The sequence below is a fragment of the Chelonia mydas genome, chromosome 9 (assembly GCF_015237465.2).
Source record: "Chelonia mydas isolate rCheMyd1 chromosome 9, rCheMyd1.pri.v2, whole genome shotgun sequence".
Classification (NCBI taxonomy): Eukaryota; Metazoa; Chordata; order Testudines; family Cheloniidae; genus Chelonia; species Chelonia mydas.
This window is the reverse complement of record NC_057855.1, coordinates 7,849,803-7,869,255: the sequence shown is the minus strand read 5'-3', so window position 1 is coordinate 7,869,255 and position 19,453 is coordinate 7,849,803. Positions and strand designations below refer to the sequence as shown.

Genomic DNA, 19,453 nt, shown 5'->3' with positions numbered 1-19,453 from the left:
GAAGAGGGGGCAGAAACCAGACCCATCAGCCCTCAGAGGCTCACAGCCTCCCCGCCTATATGTTCCACTGCCACGCGCGCTCCAGGGGGCTCCAGCCCTTTGAATTACCAACCAGCTGTTGGTCCCGAGAAGCAGATGACAGACACTGAACGCTGAGCCACCCAGAGCTCAGAGCACAGACTGGGCCTCCCAGACACTGCGAGTGGCTCTGGGTCACAAGATGGCACAGAAACACTGATAGCAGGAACCAGGCTGGAGTAGGGGATGAGGGTAGATCTGGGGCTACAGGGGCGCTGTTAAATGCTGGTGGCCAATGCCTTGCTGAACACTGGCAGAGGGCTGGCTCGATGGATCCTAGGGGAGTGAGAAAGCCTGTTCTTGGCACTAAAATATCTTTCAAAGTCATTCAGGGTGGGGGGGACCTTAATTCTTCTCCCCCTACGTTTACTCTCTCAGAGCTCCCATTGCACTGAGTTCCCTCCCACCGACGGGAGATGGATGCAGCTCATTCCAGAGCGCAGGATTACCACTCTGAGCACCAGGCTAGGTACTGGGGCCCCAAGAGCAGACACGATACCCTTCACCCCCAGGGACTGAGTGACAAAGGGTGGGGGAATGGTGGAAGGATGGCCATGTGATTAAGGCACAGGTGGGACTCGGGAGAGCTGGGTTTAATTTTTGGCTCTGCCACTCATTCTGCATGATCTTGGGCAAGTCACCCAGGCCCAGATCCTCAAATCCTCGGAGCCTTGATTTCAATGGAAGCTAGGAGCCTATACCACTACTTCCTTTGTCTGTTCAGGTTGTAAGCTGTTTGGGGCAGGGACCATCTCTCAGTGTGTTTGCAGTTTATTAACATAGCATCTTAGCCACTGGCCATTGCACATCACTGTGTGTATGAGCAGTGCCCAGCACAACGGAACCCATCGCAGCCAGGGCCATGTAGATGGGCATTCCCAGCAGGTGTGCAGTGTAGCCATGCTGCCTAGATCAAAGTGGTGTGCTCTGTGTTGGAGACCCCTGGTCCCTGCCATGAGCCACACGCCACAAGCTGTGTGACATGCCAAGTCCCCTGGTCTGTCTGCAGGCTGGGCCCTGCAGGCTGCACCTGTGGGTGCTCTGTGTAGGCCACCCCTCTGTAACAGAAAGAGGGCAGCTGAAACCAGTGTCGTTCTATGCCCATTAGGTATGGTGGGTGAGCTTCAGGCATCCTTGGTTAATAGAGACCTCAGTGCTTTCACCCCCACAACTGAGTCCAAAATATTGGTGCACAGGGAGGACGCTTACCTTGGGCTGCAGCCTCTCCTCAGGGCTCAGAAACTCAGCCCGACCTTTGCTCACTTTGGCCAGGCCTCTCAGGAGCCTCCGGCAGGCTCCAGAGCCCAGGCCAAAGCTGAAACACCTGCAGGAATAAGCAGAACTGCTTAAAAGCAACCCTGAGGCCTACTCTGAAACCCACCTGGCCTAGATGGGGATGGCTGTAGCCTGAAAGGAGGAGGCACTGAGCCACCCCACTTGGGCTGGGATATTTGTAGGTTTTCTAGGACTAGGTCTGCACTGGGGTCTTTGGCATAGAATGCTCAGAGACATCTCTCCTAGGGTTTGAGGTTAGAGCTGGTCAGAAATGTTCCATTGAAAAGTTTTTGATGAAAAATGACGTTGTTGTCAAAATCAAAACAATTAGACATACGGTGTTTGTAGTACTGGCCCCGGGATGAGAGGATAAGGCAGGTGAGGTAATACCTTTGTAGAACCATGTCAATTTAAAACAAAAACTCAAAACAAAGAACATTTTGAATTTTCATTTTGAAATTTTGGGGCTTTTTTAAAAAAAATTTCATTTGTATATTTGTATTATTCTTTATATCATTTCGTGACATGTCCATAGCAATAATGCATAATATGCACCTCTGCTATAGACCTGCCATCCTATGACATAATACAATATAGTTACAATATTTTATTATTTTATTTTATTTTTAAAATCATTAGAAGGCAGCTGCTACTTAGTACAGATTGAAACATCGTATCTTGTTTTCTAGATCTGAGTCTCCTGTTTGTGTTTTAATTAAACAGTCTGACATGCTGACATTTGAAGTAATGTACAAATAATAAAAACGACATGAAGATTACAATTAAAAATCAAGGTAACATTTCAAAATCCCCAAACAAAAATTTGAAATTCTGGAACAAACATTTTCCAGGTCCAAAAGTTTTTCCGAAATTCTGTTTCGTGAGAAATTCATGAGAACAAAAACAAATTTCAGAATGTCAAAATTTCCTGTGAAATGGGAATTCTGAGTTTGGAGCGCTGTGTGTGTGTGTGTGTGTGTGTGTGTGTGTGTGTGTGTGTGTGTGTGTGTGTGTGTGTGTGTGTGTGTGTGTGTGTGTGTGTGTGTGTGTGTGTGTGTGTGTGTGTGTGTGTGAGTGAGTGAGTGAGTGAGTGAGTGAGTGAGTGAGTGAGTGAGTTATTCTCTCAGGAGTGAACTTTGGTATAACCAGGGCCAGGGCCAGGGCCGTCCCTAGGGGGGTGCAGGGTCAGCAACAACCCCCTCCCTCTCTGCCCCAGGCCCTGCCCCCACTCCACCCCTTTCCCCAAACCCCTGCCCCGCCTCTTCCCGCCCCTGCCCTGCCTCTTTCCGCCTTCCGCCCCCTCCCCCAAGCGACGCTGGGAGCCAGCGGGGCGGGCTGGGGTTGCTGCTGCCGCTTCTCACCCGTGCGTGCAAGCCTGACCCCCGCTGCCGTCACCAGGCCTCCCGCTAATCCCGCAGGCCAGCCTGGCCCCTGCACCCTAACCCCACCCACCCTGGGCCGGCCTACTGACCCCCCCCACAACACGCACACAGAGCCATCCCTAGGGTATGGCGGTTCGGGCCAGCCGCCACGGGTCCCCCAAAGAGCGGGACCCAGGGTGGCCACCCCGATTCGCCATACACTAGGGACGGCTCTGACCAGGGCTTAAATTCAGCTGGAGCTGTCCAGAGCAGAGCTCCGGTAAATATTTTCAAACCCATGGGACTGAAGCCCCAAGCCATGGCGCACCCTACGGGGCTTCAGCCCTGAGCCCCCCTTGCCCCACAGCTGAAGCACAGAGCCCTGGGAGGTTTCATAGGGAGCCCCGGGGGTGGGGCGAAGATTGGGAGGGGCTCAGGGAAATACCCTAAGAGAATTTAAGCCCTGGGTATAACAGTACCAATGCAGGGCCCTCTGCTCATCCCCTCTGGCACCAGGGGCTGCAGGCTAGTTCCCCATCCCCTCAGCCATCCTTCCCGCAGCAGAAAGATTCTTGTCCTGTCCCTCCCCTGGGTTTGTTTCCCTCCCCTCAATCACACACACAAACACACTCCATACCTGACGGTGCTGGCCTGCCTCCGAATCAGCTCAATGATCTTGCCTGCATTGCTGACATTGGCATCTGTGAAGATGAAGAGCTGGCGCGGGTAACCACGGTGAAGAGGCTGCCCCAGGATCCAGGTCAGAGCAGCCAGAAGGTTGGTCCCACGCATATCGGCCTGGAGCTTCTGTATGTACTCACAGGCCAGTCTGAGGTTCTCCTGCTGACACAAACAGTGTGAATTACAGGGGCACCCGAAGCCCACAGAATCACCCCCAAATTCTCACTCTTCTCCCCTCCTGTCTATAATCCCACCACACTACGGTCATGTTGAAGCAAGGAGTCTGATACCGAGCGCCGATCTGTTGGCAAGCGCCGCTCACACCATGGGAGCAGCTAACTTTCAATCACAGGAGCCAGAGAAAAAGACTTAAGTCAGGGGTAGGCAACCTATGGCAAGTGTGCCAAAGGCGGCACGCGAGCTGATTTTCAGTGGCACTCACACTGCCCGGGTCCTGGCCACCGGTCCGGGGCGGGGGGGTCTGCATTTTAATTTAATTTTAAATAAAACTTCTTAAACATTTTAAAAACCTTATTTACTTTACATGCAACAATCGTTTAGTTATATATTATAGACTTATCAAAAGAGATCTTCTAAAAACAGTAAAATATATTACTGGCATGCAAAACCTTAAATTAGAGTGAATAGATGAAGACTCAGCACACCACTTCTAAAAGGTTGCCAACCCCTGACTTAGGTGTTAAACAAGCTCATGATGAGAGTGCACCAAGCAGCCATGGCCCATGAAGAGTCAGGGACGGGGATCAGGGGGCGTTGAGTATTGGAGGGGTTGGTCATGGGGGGCCAACATGAGGTGGGAAAGTGTGGTGAAGGCTTCAGACTGGGATGAGTGAGGGAGACTGGTGCCTGGGGACCCTTGAGCCAGGTTGTGATGGCATCTGGGTTATGAGAGTCAGGAATCCTCACATGCACCACACTCACATTGCTGCAGGGCTTGCTTGCTGAGAAGAGGGGTTTGATGTGGGAGCCAAATCCAGCAATGTTCAGCAAGGTGCCAGAAGGGAGGCTCTTCATTGCCACCAACAAGGCCTCCTGGGAAGAAACGAAATATAACACATATGGCAGGTGAGGCCAGTGATGATGGGGAGAGCGGAGAGTGAGGCTGATCAGCTGTAAGCGGGACAAACCCTGTCCATGAAAATGCACCTCTCCTTACCAAGGAGATCTACCAGGCTGCAGAACCATCTTCCAGGGGAAGGGCTGAGAGCCCCACTGCTGGGAACGTTCGTAACTGGACTGGACAAAGCCTTGGTGCATGGGCTGGAGAGAACACTCCTGCATTGCCTCTGTGGGTCCATTCAATTTCTGACATCTCTCAACAAACATGGCCTCTGGGACCCCTCCCTTTGTGGCACAAGGCTAGAGCACCTCTCTGCGGAGTCACTTCCTGGCACTGGCACTCACTGGGTAACTGAGCCAAGTCACTTCCCTCCTCCTCAGTCTCAGATGCCACCCTGGCCTTTCTGGGTCTGTTGAATAAGGATGCTCCATGCACAAGGGCCAGTGTGGAAGGAGGTGTTGGGTTGGGGAAGAAGCACACAGATGTGTGGCTGAGGCTGGACTCACTGGGGGGAAGGAGGCTGGAGGCAATGTGACAAGGAGGAGCAGCAGCAAGAAGCTGAGGTGTGAAGGGCCTTGAAAGGGAGGACAAGAAGCTTGGATTTGATGCAGTGGAGAAGGGGAGCCACTGGAATGCTGTGGGGGGGTGCTGGGATCAGAGGGTCAGGCAATGACGATGGTCCTAGGATGTGGGTGTATTTCTGGTTAAAGCCTACAGGGCATATCCTCAGCTGCTTAAGTGCCCTGCTTCTTCACAGGCTACTTCAGCCATTGAATTACTGTGGAGCTATGGACTGATGGAGCTGATCTGCCCCTATATATTTACACACACGTTCGATACAGGCTAAGGAGTCCAGGATGTCCCGGACAAGGCGATCACGTCCTGTTCCTGTTTCAGCACCTCTCCCCGGATGGGATAGCTGCGTTTTCCCATGACGAATCTCAGTGTATTTACAGCCCATTTTTCTAATCTCTTTAGGTTTCTTTGTATCGTCTTCCTGCCCTCACTGGTGCTTGTATCACCTCTTCAGTTAGTCTCACCTGTGAACTTCCTTAACATGCTTTCAGATCATTACATGAAAACGATAAAGAGGATTAATTAGCTCATGTTTACACTGTACCTTAAATATGTGAAACGCTATGCAAATGCTAAGTACCACTATTAGAGAGACAAGGTGGGGGAGGTAATATCTTTTATTGGACCCACTTCTGTTGGTGAGAGCTCTGTGTAAGCTCAAAAGCGTCTCTCTCTCACCAACAGAAATTAGTCAAAAAAAGATATTACCTCACCCACCTTGTCTCTCAAATATCCTGGGACCGACACAGCTACAACACCACTGCATACAAGTAACACTATTAACAAGTTAACTCAGACAGGCCCTGGCAACAATCCCTACAGTCCCCACTAGAAACCTCCTCACAGCTCTACCCGTTGCCATTTGCCAGTCTTTCAGTTTTCAACCCAGGTACCAGTGCTCCTATCCAAGCCAATCAGAATGAATGTTTCAAGCACCATTTCATGGGGCACAATCAAATGTTTTCTTTCCTAAAGTCTCTCTCAATAAAAACTGCCATGTTCCTTTCATTCACTAATTCTACTGTTCTGTTAGAAAGAGCAATTAAATTTGCTTGACGTGATTTATTCTGTACAGCCCCTTATTGCTCATGGTCCTCTTACTCTATAAACAGTGTTCTCAGAGTATCCATCCCATTATTCTAGAAGGGACATACAGGACAGTAATTGTCAGGATCATTCTCTGTCAGTTTTTAAAGACTGGTACCACATTTATTTTTCTCCAGTCCTCTCATATCTTTCCAGTTCTCCAAGACTTTATAAAAACAGTTCAGCGATCATATGGATTTATCAGTTTATTTCCCTAATGCCCTGGGGTCTGGGCCATCCAGACTAGCTGATCTTTATATGGTCACATTTTCCAAGTATTCCCGCACCTAGTTTTATGAATAGATCTTCACTATTCCCTATGCAGCAAATCCAGCCTGAACAGCTGGGCTGTGGAGATGTGTAGGAAAAGTGTGAAGGAGTATTTCCTTCAGCTGCAGAGAAGCTGGGGAGCCATTCTGCAAAGACCTTTCAGCTCAGTTGCTGCAGTAGCCTATGCAGGGCATTCACACAGCCTCACCCCCACAGGAGGAAGGAGATGAGAGGATCCACACAGTGGCAGATCCACTGGTCCCACCTCCAGCTCATCCACGTCTCCCTCCCCACTCCTCTGCTGTGCAGAGGACTTCACTCACCTACTGCAGGTCCTCTGCCCCTAAACCTGTTCATACTGTACAAAGTCATATTGGTTCCATGGCCCAGGGGCTCTCAGAGGAGGGAGATGGATTTGGCCTGCGTGTCCCAAACCTCTTTGCTTTATTAATTTAAGACAATTTTTTTTTGAGCAGCTCAGAACCTCAAACATCTGAGTCAGCACTGATGTCATCCCCTCCTCATTTTCTAATGTCTCTATCCTTCCCTTCCCCCAACCGTTTCTTTAAAAGCCCTTCTTATTAACAGCCTCAGTCTGCTTTGTCTTTTCCCTGCAGCATGGACTGACCCTGCACATTGTTCAGCTACCTCCTCCCCTCTCTGTTTCTAATACAGATCAGTCTGTGATGTCTGTCTGTCTTCCTTCCATTCTAATCTCTAAAGTCTCTCCGCATTGGCCAAAGTATTTTCAGAAGTAACTAAGGAGTCTTGCCCCTCCAGGATATCATGTCCCGCCCCGCCACCCCAAGCAAAAGCATGAGAAGAGAGATGGGTCTTACACCCTGCCCAGATGGTCAGCAGACTCAGGCTCTGGTGGACTCAGTGAGAAAGCAAATTGCAGTCTGTCTCCTCCAAAGAAAATGGCATGACCTGGCCCCTCCCCACAACATTCAAATCCAGGGATTGTTAGCAAGTCCCTCAGTTGACCTCAAATGCAGCAGCACAGGGAACAGAGGTAGCCAGCCTGCCTGTTAAGTAGCTGATCAACCAAGGGGATTAACACAGTCTCTGTGCCATCAGGCCCCACTGAGAAGGAGGAAAGGAATCTTGAGGGCTCTGGGTGACCTAATGTTTCCTCCCTCTCATCTCACCCCTAATGGGAAGATTTGAGACACATCAGTGATTCACCCTGAGAACTTGGAGCCATCCTGGCCACTGCTTGTTCCTGGCTTTCTTCCCCTAGGTGCATCTTATGCCGCCTGTCCCCAAGCTGGGCCCTTTTCCCCCTGACCTTGATCCTGATGATGTTGGGGCCACTCATGCTGCCGCTCTGGTCGATGAGGAAGAGGATTTCCCGGGTGACCGTCTGGAGGTCAGTAGGCACACGGCCCACCTCAGGGCAGAAGTTCAGCATCAGGACCGGGTTGTGGAAGATGTCTTTGTGGAATCGCTTCTGAACGAAGGCCACCTGTGAGCACGAGAGAGAGATGGGCGTGGGGTGGGATCCTCAAGCCTCACATCCCCCTTCCACAGGCACTTCCCCTTGAGCGTCACACATCCTCGCCCAGGACAGCTGTTTCCTCCGAGTCTCAGACTTCTCCCAGACCTTCTCCCATTCCAGTCCTCTAACTGGCTGGGACACCTCCCCCTCCAGGACCACCCTGCTGAAGACCCTCCAGGGCTGGTCACCTGTCTCTCCCCATCACTGTCCTTCTTGGCGATTCGCACGTAATCCCGACGACTCCTGATGTGCGCCTCATACTCCTGGTAAGTCATGGCACCTGCCTCAATGACCAGGTGAGGGCAATGGGGCTCTGGGCAAAAGGACAAACATCAGAGAAGTCAGTAGCTCCCATCCCATGGCCCTGGGACACTTTCTGGTGCTCCTCAGAACTTAGAGTCATGAGGACCCAGTAATTGGGAAGTGAGGTGTTGGGAGGGGAGCTGGGCCCTCTCCCTTATGAAGTGGGCTGCAGAACAGGATGGGCCCCTGACACAGTCTTCTAGGACTGGTGAATGGAAAAAGTCTCTGAAATACTAAATATGACTCCATGTAAGAGAATTGGGGTTTACTCCACTGGCAGCACCCCCGGCTAGGAGAGGCAGAGAATTGAGCAATGGAGAGCTTCCCCATGCTTAGCATGCCTGCTCCCTTCTCCACAGCACCACCAGCTGGAAGAGTCTTGAACTGTAGTAACCAGGAGCTTCCCACAGCTAGCGCTCCTGCTAGGAGAGGCCTTGAGCTCCCAGAGTCAGTGCCTCCTGAATTTTCCCTGCAGTGCTTCCTTTACCCCAACTGTGGACTCCAAGTTAAAAACATGCTCCCAGTGTAATGTTGGTTCACTTGTTCCTCTTACCACAGGGATACAAGATAATCTCCAGACTCCTGTCACATTGGTGACCCTCTGCCAAGGTAACACAAATGGTGGAGGCAGAGTTGGCATAGGGATTTGCATCAGCCCGTAGGGCATGTGATGGGCTCTCCAAGCCTGCAGGGCAGAGGAAGAATAAGAAGCAGAAGTTACAGTTACTAAGGGGCTTGGGGAGGTAGGGGTAAGGCCCATGATTTGTTGTTTTTAAAGGTACTCAGGCATTGCTGCACTCAGTGTTGTAACACCTAACCAATTTAGGAGCCTGAATTTCATTTTCAAAAGGCATTTAGGAGACAAAATCACATTGACTGTTGATGGGATTTAGGCACCTATATCAGGTAGATGTTGCAACACTGATGCACAGAAACGCCTAAATACCTTTAAAAATCTGGGCCTAAATCATCTAGTCTCAGCTCTGGATCATCATTTTGGCTTTTATATCCAGACATCATCCCAAGGCACTTAGGGTATGTCAACCCTGTGGTGGCGAGTCTCAGCACCTGGGTATACAGACTCGGGCTTAAGCTACGGTGCTAAAAATAGCAGCGTAGCATAGATGATGCCACTTGGGCTGGAGCTCAGGCTCTAAGACCCATCCCCCTTGCTAGGTTTCGGAGACCAAGCTCCAGCCCAGTGGGAACGTCTACACTGCTGTTTTTAGCACCATAGCAGTGAGCCTGAGTCTGCAGACCGTAGCTGAGAATTGTTGCTGCAGATTTTTTTTTTGCAGGGCAAACATAATCTAAGTCGCTGTTGCATCAGCTGGGTGCCTTTTTTATTTTTTTGAATACTTGTGGCCTGTTGTGCCAATTCTTTCTCTCCCCTAGACCCTGCTGTTCCTCCCCCGCAGAAGACTTACAGAGATATCGGGAGTAACTGCAAATAGATTATAATTACATCCAAAAAGCTATGCTAAAAGAACACTAAGGTTGCGAAGTCAAGCACTGAAAAGTTAGGAAGTGTCAGAACTCAGGTTGCCTTTGCAATCTGAATTCAGCCCCCTTGTGCACATGCATTATGATACAATCTTTAATTGCATGATCACATATGATTTTTTCCACAGGACCCCTGCCTCATTGAGTAAATGAGAAATTATTCAATATTTTTTATCCCACCATTCAGTGATTTGCCCCAGACCTTATTTACTCCATACCATTCAAACCCTGCCCTGAATTCAAAACTGCTCATTCTCTCCTGAGTGTTTTTATGATGCTCTCACCTTTGTATCTGAGGGCTGCACAATCTTTCTTTAATTTATCTTCACAACACACCTGTGGGAATAGGTGCTATTATCATGCTCATTTTACAGATGGGGAATTGAGGCACAGAACAATTAAGGCTAAAATTGTCAAGTGTCCCCTACTTTGGGGGGCCCAATGTGAGATACCTGTGGCCTGATTTTCCAGAGCACCAGGACTGTATATGTTCAAAGCACAGCACAGCTCCAACAGTCTGCAGCTGCCATTCTGAGCACTCTGCACATCTGGCCATAGATGTCTCATGCTGGGCATCCAGAAAAGGATAAACACACAATTAGTGGACAACCATGAACATTTTGGTTTAAGTGACTTTCCCAGAATCACCTGGGAACTCAGGGGCAGAGGCAGGGATAGAATCCAGTTCTCCAGGGAGACATTCAGTTGCCTTAACCATGAGACCATCCTTTCTCATCCTGCAGTCCCCTGCCTCATCCACTACTCAACTTCCTACTTCTGCAACAAACGAGGCAGGGGTCCGACAGACTACAGCCAACCCTGATTCATTCCCAAAGCACTGTCCATTCTGTGGCAGTGAATGAAGCTGTAGTGTGTGATCATGTGATTAAAGACTGTACCACAATGCATATGTAAAAGGGGCCAAATTAAGGCTGCATTTTTGGTCTGGACAAACAATGTATTTTCCCCTAATCTCACTCTTGGAAACAGGCAAACCATTTCAGCATAAATGTTTCAGAACAACTCAGGCTGAGGCAGACATCTGGTATGGAAAATTTCAGCCCAAATACTTAAAGTCTGGCAAAGTTATAAGCAACTGAAAACAGGGTCTTAAAATGGAAAGTTTATGCAACCTTAACTCCAGGCCACACTACCAGCTCTGCTAAGATAAAACAGATCCATCCCATGAGAGGGACGAAGGGTCTGTCAAACTGAAATGGACAGAATTTTCTCATTTACTAGCCTCCAACACATACACACACACTCAGGCACATTCATACTTGGGTGTTATCATAGAATCATAGAATAACAGAGTTGGAAGGGACCTCTGGAGGCCATCTAGTCCAACCCCCTGCCCAGAGCAGGACCAATCCCAACTAAATCATCCCAGCCAGGGCTTTGTCAAGCCTGACCTTAAAAACTTCTAAGGAAGGGGATTCCACCACCTCCCTAGGTAACGCATTCCAGCGTTTCACCACCCTCCTAGTGAAAAAGTTTTTCCTAATATCCAACCTAAATCTCCCCCACTGCAACTTGAGACCATTACTCCTTGTCCTGTCATCTGCTATCACTGAGAATAGTCTAGATCCATCCTCTTTGGATCCACCTTTCAGGTAGTTAAAAGCAGCTATCAAATCCCCCCTCATTCTTCTCTTCCGTAGACTAAACAATCCCAGTTCCCTCAGCCTCTCCTCATAAGTCATGTGTTCCAGACCCCTAATCATTTTTGTTGCCCTTCGCTGGACTCTCACCAGTTTCTCCACATCCTTCTTGTAGTGTGGGGCCCAAAACTGGACACAGTACTCCAGATGAGACCTCACCAGTGTCGAATAGAGGAGAACGATCACGTCCCTCGATCTGCTGGCAATGCCCCTTCTTATACACCCCAAAATGCCATTGGCCTTCTTGGCAACAAGGGCACACTGTTGACTCATATCCAGCTTCTCGTCCACTGTCACCCCTAGGTCCTTCTCTGCAGAAATGTTATGTTTGGCTAACATCATTATGCAAGGCCCTGAAAATCTGGTATTGCTTGGCAGAGGGGCAACATTATCCTTCCCCCTCAGGACTTCCCATTACCCTCCTTTCACTGTCACACATAGACTCATAGACTTTAAGGCCAAAAGGGACCATTGTGATCACCTAGTCTGACCTCCTGCACATTGCTGACCACAGAACCTCACCCACCCAATCCTGTACTCAGAGGTATGCGCAGGAATAAAAATTTGACCACTTTTGGAGGGGCACGTTCTATCTCTCCCTGCCCCCAATGTCCCTGGAACCGGAGAAGCTGGCTCTCTCCTCGAGGAGCTGGCTCTCCCCACCTTAACCCTAGAGGAGTTCTGTGCCCCTGCTGATTATTCGGGGCACATGTGCCCCTGCTTGCCCCCTCTTGTGCACGCCCCTGTCTATACTAGACCCATAACCTCTGGCTGAATTATTGAAGTCTCAAATCATGATTTAAAGACTTCACGTTACAGAGAATCCACCATTTACTCTAGTTCAAATCAGCAAGTGACCCGTGCCCTACACTACAAAGGAAGGCAAAAAAAAAAAACAAGGTCTCTGCCAATCTGACCTGGGGGAAAATTCCTTTGCAGCCACAAATCTGCCAATCAGTTTGAACTTGAGAATGTGGGCAAGACCCACCAGCCAGACACCTGGGAAAGAATTCTCTGTAGTAACTCAGAGCCCTCCCACTTAGGGTCCATCTCCGGCCAGTGGGATTATTTGCTACTAGCAGTCGCGGATGAGCCATATGCCATAGTAGGCAATCCCCTCCATAAACCCATCAAGCTCAGTCTTGAAACCAGTTAGGTTTGTTGCCTCCACTGCTCCCCATGGAAGGCTGTTCCAGAACTTCATTCATATACAAGTACTCACACACAAATGTGCACACACCCATGCTTCCATACACAGGAGTATTTATACCAACACATACACACACACAGGCACATTCAAACACAGGTGCATACGCACACATAGAGCCATGCATGCACATGTGCTCACACACAGAGACAAGCACTCATGCATGCACACAGATGTGCACACACACACACATGTATGCTTACACAAGTGCATGCAAACACACACGCTCACACACACACAGCCATGAGCACAAGCACTTACACTCACACAGGGGCACGGGGTTAAACACATTTGCTAAGAGGGAAGGTTAAGGTTTGGAGGCCTCGCAGAAGGAGGAAGCGTGTTTTGAGGAGAGACTGAAGGAGGAGAGGGTGGAAGCGGAAGGAAAGGGGCTCTGCGCATAAGGGACAGTATAGAAGAAAGCCACAGGCTATCTGCTGAGAGCCCTCTGCCCATCCCACTTGGCCAGAGTCTTCCCTGAGCATCCCTCCCCGCTCACCCTTATGCCACCCCACACACAGACACTCACCAGAGCATGGCCTCCACTGAAACTGCCACTGGCTAGTTACCACCCAGTGTAATATTCGCACCAGTGCTCAGTGCCAACATCCCCACCCCCAGACGCAGTAGTTCAGGGGAGGCAGAGAAGAGCCTCTTCAAGGTCTAAAAAGGATGGTGGGGATGCTCACAGTGCAGCTGGGACCCCTTGACATTTCTCTTTCTGGCATACCTCCCCCTCCTACCAGAGAGGGGCCTATAAACCACTCAGCACCAACAGACATTTTCTCCAGATCGATGCACAGTGAGGCCGGAGTGCGGCACCTCAGAGACAGATGGGCCTTGAGCCAACACTAATGGGATCAATTCCCCTAACCTCTCAGGCACACACTCCAGTCTCTGTGCAATTCATCCCCATCACATCCCTTCTCCCCACAGCCATTCCTCACTTTCATTTCTCTGAGTGGAGGAGGATATTGGCTAAGCAATAAAGAGCTAGGCTTTTACTGCTGGGTCTAAGTGGTAGCAGCTAAGACTCCACCCCAGGTGAAATGAGTTGACTGGTCTCAGCCAGCTATCCCATAAATCCATGATGTGCAATGGCATTTGGGGGCAGGAGTAAGTGGACTGGCTCATCTACTGGCCTGCCTCAGATGCCCTTTGATCCTTCCTGCATTCCCTGACTCCCCCAAGAGCTCTCATTCTATTATTAATGGTGTACTTATTTAACAGGGTGGTTGGATTCTTCAGCTGACCCTCCTGGTTATAAGTTATAAGGTACTGGGACACCATAGGAGATGTTAATTGATTCCTGTTGGATATAATGGAAGTGGTAGTAGCCCTTTGGCCAGAGGTATCTATGGGTGCTTTTGTCTTAAGTGAGTGCCCTGGGGAGGCAGCTTGGGATGGGTTTTGCCTCTCTCAAGTTTGTGTTGAGTGTATTGGAGCACAGCGAGAATGCCACTGGTTCACAGCTTGGCATTTATAGTCATAATCTACTCTCTGCCTTGAGAAGCTTAATCAGAGATGGCATGTCCCAGGGAGAGATAAAATCAGACAAGGACATTGGGGCGGGTTGGACGGACCAGGTTAACATGAGAGAAGGTCAGGAGGTTCCTTGGCTATGGTGGGATCACATCATGTGAGTTCAGCTCCCCAACCCTTTTGTTTTATTGTTCAGCAGCTGGAGCAGGAATGAGGCTCAATGATGGAGGGAGGCAGAAGGAGCAGGTTTGGAGAAGGGATTGGACGGCGGGACAGGAAGTAGCTTTTCCCTTAAATACCAAACAGAAATGTCTTCAGGAATGAGGTGCATCATCAGATATCCTTTGTTCCATGGGACATCTCTCAATTAAGTCCCAGAGTTACCTACATATCCCCCCCCAGCTTTTATTGTTGGAAACTTTCCATCAGAAACAGACTCATGAATCTGAGTTAACAGAGAGAGCCATTTACACTAAGGGAATGAATCCCATAACCGCAATGGAATAGTAATTTTTTGGTGCTCTTAATTTTGGGCCTTTGTCACACTCTGCAACCCCTGTTTGAGCCTTGGTAGGTGACGGGTAGGATCAGTAAGCTATAGATCTAAGGAGCTGAGGGCTGGAATAGCAGGCTGTGGTGGGTCAGGATAGAGGGACATGATGAGCTGTGTGTGTCTGTTATCACAGGGCTGGAATAGCGGGGGGGACTGTGGATGGGGATTGAGGGACACTAGATGGGCTGTCAGGGGGAGGCTTGGCCAGCTGTTGCCCACACACTGTCCAGCTCTACTGACACTTCACTTCCATGAGCATTGATGACCCACCAAAAGAGAGAGAAAAATAAGCCGACAGAGAAACATCACCCTCATACCTGCCAGCAAGCAGGGCCCCTTGACCAGCAGCTCAAAGGAGAATTCATAGGGGAAAGGATTGTAGGCCTGGCCCCTGAAGATGTCTGTGCTCTCGGGAGGCACAATGAATGACTGTTCACTTCGCAGGCCAGTAGCTCCAAAGCAGCTAGTGGGACTGAAACAAAAGACAAGTCAGTCATGAGCTGACTGCAAAGCACCTGCTAGGGGTGGGCTTGGCCTGCTGGGGAATGTTAGCCTCTGCAGTGCTGAGCAACCTGCAGAGACCCTGTATCCACAGCAGTCTCTCTCCCTATCAGCGCAGAGAGCTCTTGCCATGCACTCCTGGGCATTCCAGCAGCTGGGAGATTAACAGGTTCCTCTGATGATAGCCTGGGATGTGCACCAGACTTCAGTGCACAACTGGGTATCTTAGGCAGGCCATGGGGACTTTACTGCCACCTCAGGCCAGTGGAGATCCACAGTTCACCAGGGAGGGAACATGAAGCGCCTTCCTAAACCCCAACATCCTCCCGCATTTACCTGTCAGGTAATTCCTGGTCTGCCCCCCCGTGAGCAAGCAACAGGAGAATGTGGGAATCCACAACTGGGAAGACCTGGGCAAACCCTCTAGCGTGAGACTCTGTGTTCAGGTTTGGTGAAGTTAAGGTGCATTCTGGGAATCTCCTCAGGAATGAGGTGACCACAGAACCATCCAATGCTCCTTATCCCCTCCTTATAGCCCCTCTGCTTTCCCTCCCCTTCCATAACCTCCTCAGCCCCCACTATGGCACAGACTCCGAGAAAGCCATGAAAATCACCATAGGGCCAACCTGTCGTCACACAAGCCTCCCGGCTCACTCGCATTTTCCGGGACAGCCACCACGAGGGGCGTGAGGATGGAGGGGAACGCAATGTGGAGCGCACCGTCTGGCAGGGTCGACAGCTCCTGGCTGCTGGTGAAGACCACAGTCAGGATTTCTGAGGGCCCAATGGGGCCCGTGCTGAGAATGAAGGTAGAACGCTCTAAATCTTCATCAAGGATTAGGTGACCTGGGCAGGAAAGGAACAGTCAGCAGGCAGTTTCCACAGAACAGGCATTTAGAGCATCAAGCTGGTATTTGCAGTTACAGACCAGCACCAGGACAGGGGATTAGGCCCTCAGCCATGGACAGTCCCAAACTGAAATAGTGAGGCCAGTGGGATTATTATTCATTATACATTAAGTGTTATCAGTGTGCTTAGCAATGTACAAACATATAAAAAGACACAGTCCTTGCCCCTAGAAATTTAGTCTAAGGTCTGGTCTCACTATAAAGTGAAGCTGATGTAAGCCACCTTGCGTTGACCTATTTGTGTACGTGTCTACACTTGAGCTTGTCTTCCACCAATGTAAGTGCCCCGTTACAGTGATGCAGTAACACCTCCTCCCTGAGCAGCATTGAGCCATGGTCGATGTACTGAGGTCAATTCAGTGTGAGTGTAGACACTGCATTACTTATGTTGACCCTAACAGTCCTCCAGCAGCTGTCCCACAATGCCCGACACTGACAGTTCTGGTCACAATTGTGAATTCCACTACCCAGGGATCACGGAGACTGGAAGGCCCCCCTCCCCTTTAAAGCTCCATGAATTTTTGAAATGTCTTTCCCTGATTGTCCAGCTTGGCAAGCACACCTAGCAGCTCTCTTTTGTTGTGTGCAACTCCCCAGCTGATCATGCTGGCTACATGCTCCAGATGCATTCCAGCTTGGAACAGAAAGGAGGTACTGGATCTCCTGGGCCTGCGGGGAAAAGACGCTCTGGACCAGCCATAGAAACATGGATATCTATAAGCAGATTGCCTGGGGGATGCAGAAGGGACCAGCAGCAGTGTCGTGTGAAAGCAAAGAAATTGCGGCAGGCATATCAAAGGCCAGGGAGGCCAACAGTTGATCCGGTGCCGAGCCACAGACGGGCCACTTTTACAAAGAGCTGCATATCATACTCAGCAGAGATCCCAACACTGTCCTGCACCACCATGGATACCTCCGTGGAGCCCAAGCCACAGGCTTGTGTCATGAAAAGCGAGTTAGGCAGGAGGAGCCGTGTGGACAGTGGGGTTATGTACACAGGGATGTCCCTTGAATCCTCCTGAGAGAGCTTGATAAAACTTTCATGGAGGTACTCTGCAATCCTCTTTTGAAGGTTTCTAGGGATGGCAGCCTTATTTCTTCCTCCATGGAAGGACCCTTTCCCACACCAGTCAGCGTTAAGTTCAGCAGGCACCATTGCAGTCCACAGGCTAGCAGCATACAGGCTCGGGCAGTTTCAGGACACTAGCAGCAGCCGTGCTCTCTCTGCCTTTGTTACCCTCAGTAACAAGATATCAGTTAAACCACCACCATCTATGGAAAATGGTGCCAGTATTCAGTGCCACTGGCCTATACCAGTGGTTTTCAACCTGTGGTCTACGTGTAAGGGTACATGAAAGGTTGTTGTTACCATAGAATAGTGGTTTTCAACTTGTCTAAGATTTCCAAAGGGGTTCACCTCTATTTGAAATTTTTTACGGATTTGCAAATGGAAAAGGTTGAAAACCACTGGCCTATACTCATAGTTTTATGCAACTGAGCAATTCCTCCTCCTTTTCCTCGCCCCTGGCGAGCCATACTCACCATGGCTGGTGCTGTGAGTAGCGCCATGCACAAGGTCTCCAAAGCAGAATTGTCAATAAGTATGCCTTGTTTAAAACTTTATTGGAGAAAGAGAAGGGAGCTATGAATCTTAACTTTCACTTTCTGTTGTGACTATAGTGACAATGGTACCTCCGTGTGTTTTACCTGCAGGTTCTCCCGCTACACCTTTGGAATGGCTGAGCCAGATGCGGAGGAGAAAGAAAATTACTCGGGATGACATGTTCAATGAGATCCTCCAAGCCAGTGGTGCATCAGACTGTGAGCAAAGGGCCTGGAGGGTGAACATTGCAGACAGCCTGAAGAAGGAAAGGGAAGACAGGAGAAAGGCCCAGGAGTCCCAGCAGGGAAAGGAGAGAGAGATGCATCAAGCTATAATCAGGCTTCTCTGGCAGCAAATACAGATGATGCAGACTCTTGTGGACCTACAGGGTCAACAATCACAGGCATACCTCCATTTGCCATCCCTGGAGAACTCCATTACACCTCTCTACACACACCCCTAACTTTCCACCTGGCATCAGGGGGCACATCTCTACCTCACCAGTCCACCCCAGGGGACATAAAGGACAACCACAGCTTCACATACACTGACCTGTGAAAGCCACAGTTGCTGTATGACTAGGTAAATGTGTGTAGGTAGGACACGAATGGTCTTTCCCTTGTTACGTTATGTTCCATTAATTTATTAAGATTTTAATGTATTTGCTTTTCAATTGCACAGATTTTTCTTTGTACTGGTTTTGCTACTGAATAAAATTATATTATTTGGAAAATAGCTCATCTTTATTAGCTTCCAACATATGCTGCAGAGTGCCTAGCCGTTCTGAAAGCACCTACTTACTAACTACTTTACAGTGTGACCAGGGGTGAAAGTGAGTCAGGACACTTACCAGTACAGTGCTGGGGCAGCTCTGGCCCCCAGAAGGGGCGGGGCCTCTGGCAGAAAGGGCGGGGCTGGGGGGTCAGCTGCAGTAGCAGCAGCGGCGTCCAGAGCCCCGGGCCCTTTTAAATCACTGGTCACAGGGCAGCTGCTCCTTTTGCCCCCCCAACCCATCAGCGTCCGGGGGGGGGGGGGCGGGGGGGGGCAAAAGGGGCAGGGACATTAAAGCGCTGCAGCGTCCTTTGCCGTGGTAGCGATTTAACGTTGCTGCGCCCCCCCACCCGCCCTGTTGGCAGCCCAGGGCTGCCGACATGGGGGGTGGGGGGCGCAGCAACGTTAAACCCCTGCAAAAGGCAAAAGGGGCAGGGTCATTAAAGCGCTGCTGTGGCAGCGCTTTAATGTGGGCTGGGTATGGTCTGGTGCGGGTTCTTACCGGTACGCCATATCGGCCCGTACCGGCTCACTTTCACGCCCGAGTGTGAAATAACTCATAGGATCATACACACACAGTGTAATAACCATAAATGTACACCAAGCACTGCAAAATTATTAGGTTCATTGACAGTGTTATAGTCATAGATGTACACCAAGCACCACACCATTTCTAACAGGCCCACAAATAGCAGGGTGAGGTACAGCACAATACACCACAATGCATTACTGTGATCCCACTGTTAAAGTGCTCCTTCAAAGCCTCTATGAACTGTATAGCTCTGAACTGAGCTCTTCTAATAGCCTGTGCATGTGGCTGTTAAAACTCAGACAGACTCCACCCCAGCTGCAACTTTTCCCCCTTTGCTTCACAGATATTATGCAGGACACAGCAGGCAGCTATAATCACTGGGATTTTTGTCACTGAGATCTCATCTTGTGAGTAAACAGCACCAGCATCCCTTCAATCTACCAAGAGCACATTCAACTGTCATTCTGCATGTGCTGAGCCAGTAATTAAATCTTTCCTTGGTGCTGTTGCAATGCCTGGG

General features: G+C 49.8%; 1 protein-coding gene across 4 annotated transcripts in view; it reads right to left on the bottom strand.

Moving 5' to 3' along the window:
- VWA5B2 (von Willebrand factor A domain containing 5B2) overlaps positions 1-19,453 on the bottom strand; it is a 45,358-nt gene that overhangs the window by 11,884 nt on the left and 14,021 nt on the right. For 2 of the 4 annotated variants that reach the window (XM_043523030.1, XM_037909668.2), the window contains exons 4-11: positions 15,734-15,965; positions 14,936-15,090; positions 8,766-8,897; positions 8,098-8,222; positions 7,700-7,876; positions 4,338-4,448; positions 3,352-3,554; positions 1,288-1,402 (exon numbers count right to left, since the gene is read on the bottom strand). In XM_043523030.1, the coding sequence (XP_043378965.1) occupies positions 1,288-1,402; positions 3,352-3,554; positions 4,338-4,448; positions 7,700-7,876; positions 8,098-8,222; positions 8,766-8,897; positions 14,936-15,090; positions 15,734-15,965 (1,250 nt within the window). The remainder of the gene's footprint in view (positions 1-1,287; positions 1,403-3,351; positions 3,555-4,337; positions 4,449-7,699; positions 7,877-8,097; positions 8,223-8,765; positions 8,898-14,935; positions 15,091-15,733; positions 15,966-19,453) is intronic. The other 2 variants (XM_043523031.1, XM_043523032.1) reach the window with 1 other exon arrangement.